Raw genomic sequence first — 7837 nt, 5'->3', positions numbered from 1 at the left:
TGCAGTACAGATTAAAATGCACACACCAAAAAGTGTATTAGAAATGTGTTGGGCTTTCCTAGGTGCTTATCAGATGCAGATGTAACATAGTATGGGCATGTTATTGGAGTGACATGGGTGTGTTGCTGAAAGTGGTTGCATATAGACGCCGAATCACTCACATTGGAGGCCATACTCATACGGATAATCTGCATCTAGCATAGGGCTGGTTAAAGTAATGGTGCAACCAATGGTGGCGTTTAAAGATGAACAAAGCATGATTGCAGCGTCTGTAGGCACTGACAGTGGGAGTGCTTGTATATTTGGATGCACAGGTCTACATCAGGGAACGGCATACAGTCGCACATGCAACTGCAGCAAAAGACTCAAGACTGCAACTGCGTCTAATGGCGTCTTTCTATTGAATGGCTGATATTCTGCGGGTCCGTCGGCCAGTGTGTACGGACGATATGTCTGTGAACTCCGTAGCTCACAGACATATCGCGTTTGCCCTACAGCACAGCCGACGGCCAATATATCTACCGATATATTGGCGCACCGCTGTGTGTGTACGGGTGATCAGCCGACTGCCCGTACACATGCTGTGGCAGCGGGCAGTGATTGACAGCTGAACTGTGAGGGCATGTGTACATGCCCATCTAGTTCATGACGTCAGTCCCTGATGGATCGGGCAGTGTGTATGCACAGCACACTGCCCGATCCATCCATTGATATATCTGCAGATCAATTGATCTGCAGATATATCTATCAGTGTGTACTCACCTTAACTCAGAATCAGACCCTATAAGAAGGGATTCTCTCCAACCCCATTAGGGCTACTTCCCTAAATTTCCCGGGCTAGATTTCCATCCCAATCCGCCCCTGCTCACTCCTATCCCTGCTCATTTTGTTTCATAGAACTTCATCAGAGGGATTCAATTAGAAGCTATGTAATACCCTCAATTCTACTTTATATATACTGTATATTGAAAATGCCACTGGAACACACATCTTGTGCATTCTCTAGTTATGCTGATCTATGACGTTGACATAATAATTACTGAATCAGGACCAAGATGTGTTCTCTGCTCTAATTGGAAAAAATGAGAATTGAATTGTGCATGTGCCCAGTCAGTGCTTTAGGGGAAAAGTTATCATATTCTTGTAGACCATTTTTGGTACAGGTAGTATTTTCATGAAGACGTTAATTGTACCGCCACAATTTCTTTAATTAGTCACTGTCGAATTAAGTATGCATAAAAAAGGGATGTAGTTATGTGACCGGCGGTCAGGAGACCGCTGGACACAATATCTCCCCCTGAATCCCACCCCCTCACAATCCAGACGGTTGGCATGCTGACTAACACAGACTATTCCCACTCGTGGGTGTATACGATACCCATAGAGTGGGAATAGAACCCATAGTGACCGCAGGTCGCCACCAAGCCCGCAGCTTGTTGCACTCGCCCCCCAAAGGCATTCTACCACCGGGATCTCTGGACCGCCGGTAATGCATACTACACCCATAAAAAATGCAGCATTAAAACACAAAAATAAACTAAGGGGCTTGATGCAGACTTGCACACAAGTCCATTTTAAGGATGGCTCTTGGGATTTTTAGCACTGCGTATGCTCAGTAACCTATTGTATGTAACAATGGGGGTAATTCCAAGTTGATCGCAGCAGGATTTTTGATAGCAATTGGGCAAAACTATGTGCACTGCAGGGGAGGCAGGGGCTTGATGCAGACTTGCACACAAGTCCATTTTAAGGATGGCTCTTGGGATTTTTAGCACTGCGTATGCTCAGTAACCTATTGTATGTAACAATGGGGGTAATTCCAAGTTGATCGCAGCAGGATTTTTGATAGCAATTGGGCAAAACTATGTGCACTGCAGGGGAGGCAGATATAACATGTGCAGAAAGAGTTAGATTTGGGTGGGTTATATTGTTTCTGTGCAGGGTAAATACTGGCTGCTTTATTTTTACACTGCAAATTAGATTGCAGATTGAACACACCACACCCAAATCTAACTCTTTCTGCACATGTTATATCTGCCTTCCCTGCAGTGCACATGGTTTTGCCCAGTTGCTATCAAAAATCATGCTGCGATCAACTTGGAATTACCCCCAATGGGCGAAGTCGTATACTTTCCATATGCAGTTGGAAAGGAGTAACTGGGTGGCAACAGCATATTTAGATTAATGGCCCTCATTCCGAGTTGATCGCTAAGTTTTTCGTTCGCACAACCTATTAGTAAAGTTGCGTTAATGTAGTAATTTTGCGAACATCCGCCCCCAACGTATTTTTGCTCATTCGCACGCATTATTACACAAAGTGGGCGTACGCCAAATGACATCGCAGCAATGCAAAAACATCGCAGCAATGCGAACCCATCGCATTAACACATACTTATTCGTAAAAATACTAGGTAGTCGTAGATTTACACATTTATCAGTTAAAGTGCTCACTTTTGCGGAGAAAAGCACCACATTGTTTTTTTTTACTATTAAGTGGAATAACACCTTCCAATTAAAAGTCCACAAGCCCTCCTCAATTACAAATCCAATTAGTGACTGAATTGTAATGTTCATGATCAATTAAGTATTTTATAAATACCTGAAGAACACTTTGTAGCCATAAAAGAACCTATTTCTATTTACATGTTTAATATAAATATAGATGTTTGCAATGTGCTTGGTCTAATGTGTTTTGTGTATTTATTAAAGTAGAGTTTTTGTATGTGAATGAAGGTTTTTGCATGTTTATTTAGCCAATAACATGTTTGTTTTAGATTTTTAAAATAACTTACGTTAGCTGTATGAAATGTTTAATGTAAGAAATGTTTGTTCTGCAATCTGCTGTTCCTTTATTGCATTATTAAATAATAAACACCCGCTTAAGTATAATAATTTTCTTTTATTTTTGTAAAATGATTTTTAGAAATCTTAAGATAATTTTTTTTTTTTAAAAAACATAAAAAAATTAACAAAAATTTTCCATCTCATCAAGCAGACCCAGCAAGGCCTGGAGATGTCGCCTCATGTTTCCCACAATCTCCCGCAACGATGTGGGATCTCCAACGGCAACATCTGAAATTAAAAGATAACATAAACATTACTAACTTACTCACATTGCTTATTATACAAGCAAGGCACAAAGCACACTTTAATGCAGGCATGTCCAAACTGCATCCCTCAAGCTGGTGTGAAACTACATATACCAGCATGCGTTAACTCAGTTTTGGGGCCAGGGAATGCCAAACCTGTGTCAGGGCATGCTGGGATGTGTAGTTTCTCTACAGTTGCAGTTGCGCAGTTTGGACAGGCATGCTTAATGGCAAAGTTTATACATCATGCCTGTTTTATGGTACAATCATTAGCAGAAAAACACACAAGCCTGCTCAGGCTTTTTTGGCTAATTTTTACAGTATTCTAGACCATGGGCTACATTTACTACTATGTGAGTTCATTTTAAGATGGAGCGTTGCCCATAGCAAACAAGCCAAAATAAGATGATTATCTTGTAGAAGTGGTTCCCCAATTGTAAAGTTTATTTGTATTGGTTGCTATGGGCGACATCCCATGTTAAAGATAACTACCATCTTCGTCACTGTTACACCATGTTGGCATTCATTCACATCTGGAGTGTTTTTTTAATATTTTTAAGGGGTTTGGTGCTGCATCATCACACTGCATATCAACATCTTCAGAAGGCCAACATATCCTAGCATTCCCACACTCCCTGAAAGCTGCCCTTACTAAATAATTGCAAACAGGTTTGACTTTAACAAATAGTCATTTTGTGAGTGTAACTTTCACAACACAAATCACTGTGTCATTAGGCTGCATAACAAAGTGAAGCATGTGTTTTGTAAGTGCAAATATTAAGACTACACAGGCACAAGTGTAAAAGACCAACAACATACTAAACTCCACTCAGATCTAACTGTTTCCCAGGAAAAAAAAACACATATAAACCCTATTGTCCTGGCAACCCTGGCTACCTAATGAGTGTCAACCTAGAGTGGACACACAAAACATTGCACACATAAACACTGTACATATAATGACACTCACAAATATGTAAATGCAACATGTACACCATGAAGAAAAACACAAATTTGTGTCCTTGGTACAAGATTTCAAACAGTACAACACTGCATGTTTTGTCATTGTAAGTGTAAGTAGGTAATCATTAAAAAAAAAAAAAAAAAAACTTACTTCCCACGGCAACATGAACACACCCTGAACTGGCTTCAGGGGCTTCCTCTGCCCATTCACTGGGTGGGGATGTTGGCTGGATGGGTGAAGGCGGCTGGATGGGGGAAGGAGGAGGGATTGGGGAAGGAGGAGGGATTGGGGAAGGAGGAGGGATTGGGGAAGGAGGCTGGATGGGGGAAGGAGGCTGGATTGGTGCTGGAATTTCAGAGGGGGGGTCTGATTGAGAGGGCGAGGGGGGCGGAGAGAAAGTTAAGCCAATAGAGGGTGAGGGGGGCAGAGATGGTGATTTAGAAGTTGAAGGAGAAGGGGTATGGGAAGGAGGAGAAGGGGTCCCAGAAAGAGATGGAGAGGTGTGGTGAGAAGGGGAGTGTAAAGTGGTGTGGGCCAGGGAAGCTGAGGGGGACTGGGAAGATGAGGGGGACTGGGAAGATGAGGGGGACTGGGAAGGGGAGGGGGACTGGGAAGATGAGGGGGACTGGGAAGGGGAGGGGGAGTGAGAAGGGGAGGGGGAGTGAGAAGGGGAGGGGGACTGGGAAGGGGAAGGGGGCGGAGAGGTCTGCCGTTGTTGTTGTCCTATAATGATATTTTTGACAACATTTAGTTTACATGTGAAATTACATAGTAAACAATTTCAATATTCAATGTTCTGTTCCATGTAAAATACAGTGTTTTTTAGAAATGAAAATCAAACATGTATAAATCCTATTCATGTTGGCCACAGCAAACAAAATGAGTCATAACTTTTACTTTGAAGCTCATTCCGTAATCTAGTCCATTGAGTCATATTGATTGGTCTAGGCAACATCACCAGATCACTATTCAAGGCACCTTATTATATAGGCAGCAATGATCAAGTATTTGGGACCAGTTTCCTGGCTGGTTATTAATTCTTGAAAACATGCACTTGTTTGGTGTCAGTTTGCTACAGTCAGTACTGTTTGGCCTAACCACACACACTGTCCTATTTTGTAAAAAAAACACACTCAGCGTTGCAATTAGCCTACCACTTAGTGTAAATTTGCACAATGTTTGCTAATATTCTTATGTAATGTAACTTACGTCGTGTATGCATAGAACGAATTTGCTGGCGGATCTCCGCCAACAGCTCGGGAGTCCTCCTGCGGAGATCACTCCATCTCCTCTCAAGTTGAATGATTGACCGCCTGCTGCGGACGCGAGTCCGCAGCAGGCGGCGGACCTCCGCGTAGGCCTCGCGCTTCACCCGATTTGGGATGAAGCGCCCAACGCGGCCTACGCGGCGGTCCATCACCGCAACCAGGACGCGGAGCTCACGCCTGGTGAACGGTGCAGCACGCATCTTGGCAATGGCGTTTTCCTTATTTGGGCATATATTTATAGCGTCTGTTAGCATGTGATTGGTCATAAATCTGTTGTCATTTCTAATAACTTTATTGATCTTTGCAATGCTGTGAAGAGCAGTGTTATTTCGCACGAGCGGAAAAACGCATCCGCAGAAGTAAATTTTTGCATAAAAAAAAAATAAAAAAAAAAAAACCATAACACAAACAGACACAGAGACACACAGTTTTGAATAAAATTCTAAACATATCTGTGTACTCACCACAGTTTGTGTGATCATTCAGCTGGACAGTCACAAAGTGGGCAAGATTCAATTTCATTTGTTTTTGTGTTTGTTTAAATAATCAAGGTTTTAGGATATAAAACAAATAAGGACACTATTTAGCCACATCACATTATATTTTGTACTAATCTCAAATTGTAAGCTTAACGTGTTAACGGATTTTTACTTTTTTAAAAATGACAAATAAACAAAAAATCCTAAACCATTACACAATGACCTTACAATCTCAAACAAAATGTCAACATTACAAACAAAACATAAGCATACTGTGCTTTGTTTTTTCAACATAAAAATAAGATAAAAACACTATACCTGAAATATTCGGCAACAATCCTTGCCCTCACTTGGCTCCCCCTCCGTGTAACACTCCCACCACCGAAGTGTCGAACAACCCCTGGCTCCTCATCAGGCAATTCCTCTGCCTGAGGAAGCTCTACACTACTCCTTACCGCGATATTATGTAGTATTGCGCACAGGACCACTATTTTACTTGCCATCTCCGGCGAATACATGATGTCGCCACCAGTGCGGTGGAGCACACGAAACCGCCCTTTAAGGACACCAATTGTGCGCTCCACCAGCTGCCTAGTGGCAGTAAGCGCGGAGTTAAATGCCATCTGTGGTCCTGGCCTGGGATTACGGTAAGGAGTCATGAGCCAGGGGGTGCAAGGATATCCACGGTCTCCTGTTTGAGGAAAAACCTTAAATTAAAAAGAGTATATTCAAAAATTTCATTTATTTTTAAGATAAAAAATATCTACAAACTCACCCAATAACCACATGTCTGCTCGTTGACTTGCTCTTAATCTCTGCCATATCCCTGATTGTCTAATGACATATGCATCATGTGAACTTCCAGTAAACTTGGCATTCAGGGAAAGGATCTGGAGGGATGGCCCACAAACAACCATTACATTCAGAGAATGAAACAGTTTCCTGTTTCTATAAATTTCTTCATTATGTCTTGGTGGCTGAATAGCAACATGTGTGCCATCCACAACCCCAATAACATGTGGGAAGCGACTACCACCTTCCTCAAATTGCCGCTTCACCACATCTAGGGCACCAACATCCAAAGGCATATCAATGAATTGCTTCACCCGCTTTAGGAAAGCCTGGCAGACACGCCGCAGGACCTTACTGAACTGGCCCTGCGACATGCCAACCAGGTCTCCCACAACATGTTGATATGAGGCTGTAGCCAAAAAATGTAACACAGCAAGGAATTGTGTCAATGGTGGTATTGCTGTAGGATACCGAATTTCAGACTCCAGATCACTCTCTATTATGGAGAGAGTGTCTAGGATTAGATGTGGTGGCAGCACCACATCATCTGGCATCCCAAAAAGTAGGACACGGGTTCTGAAAATTGGTGGCCTAGCACGCCTCCGTTGCCTTGGTTGATGAGGAGCCGGTTGTGGGGCTGGCGGTTGGGGTGGGAGTGCTGGCGTGGGTTGGGGAGGTAGGGCTTCTGCTGCGATAAATATCGACATAACACACTTTTTTGATATAAAAACAAAAAAATGTTTAATACTCCAAAATTATTTATTAAAAAATATACAAACAATAAATGTATAAAAAAAGGTGGAGTCAACTTACTGCAGGAGCGTACGACATTATTTCTGGGTTCAATTCAGGAACAAAATTTAAAAAATAAAAAATAAACATATGTTAATGTGAGAAAAACCAAAAATGTTAGTTTCTAGATTTCTGAGCATCAAACACATCACAAACACCATAAAACAAATATAAATAAAAATAAAATAAAGGAAAAAATTCAATCAAGTAACAAAAAAAAAACCATTTAGTAGCTAGGCAAGGCAAGAAAAAAACTACTTTGCAGATCAATCCAGGTAAGAAAAAATACTTGTCTTTACAAAATGGCAAAGAAACATAATAACAACACTTTGAACAAACACAAACAGGCACCAACACAGGCAAAGGGCACTTACCTGATCCAAAATCAATAAAGTTTTTGTGTTTTCCTGCACACCAAAAACTCCAAATATACAAGGGTTTCCTCACCCAAAA

General features: G+C 41.8%; 1 protein-coding gene across 1 annotated transcript; it reads right to left on the bottom strand.

Moving 5' to 3' along the window:
* Positions 1 to 4679: 4679 nt before the first annotated feature.
* Positions 4680 to 7075, bottom strand: LOC134928466 (putative nuclease HARBI1). The gene is made up of 4 exons (XM_063924251.1): positions 6576 to 7075; positions 6119 to 6491; positions 5786 to 5807; positions 4680 to 4776 (listed from the first exon to the last, which is right to left on the bottom strand). The coding sequence occupies exons 1-3, from the start codon at positions 6964 to 6966 to the stop codon at positions 5804 to 5806; spliced, it is 768 nt and encodes a 255-aa protein (XP_063780321.1). The 5' UTR covers positions 6967 to 7075; the 3' UTR covers positions 4680 to 4776; positions 5786 to 5803.
* Positions 7076 to 7837: the final 762 nt, after the last annotated feature.

The sequence above is a fragment of the Pseudophryne corroboree genome, chromosome 1, assembly GCF_028390025.1.
Source record: "Pseudophryne corroboree isolate aPseCor3 chromosome 1, aPseCor3.hap2, whole genome shotgun sequence".
NCBI classification, from domain to species: domain Eukaryota; kingdom Metazoa; phylum Chordata; class Amphibia; order Anura; family Myobatrachidae; genus Pseudophryne; species Pseudophryne corroboree.
The sequence above is the reverse complement of the archived record's forward strand: the minus strand, read 5'-3'. Positions and strand labels throughout refer to the sequence as shown.

Excerpts from the sequence above, each read along its gene's own strand:
- LOC134928466 (XM_063924251.1), bottom strand. The coding sequence starts at position 6,966 with ATGTCGCAGGGCCAGTTCAGTAAGGTCCTGCGGCGTGTCTGCCAGGCT. Across the intron at positions 6,492-6,575 it reads AGCAGACATGTGGTTATTGG|GAGACCGTGGATATCCTTGC; the intron begins GTGAGTTTGTAG and ends TTCCTCAAACAG.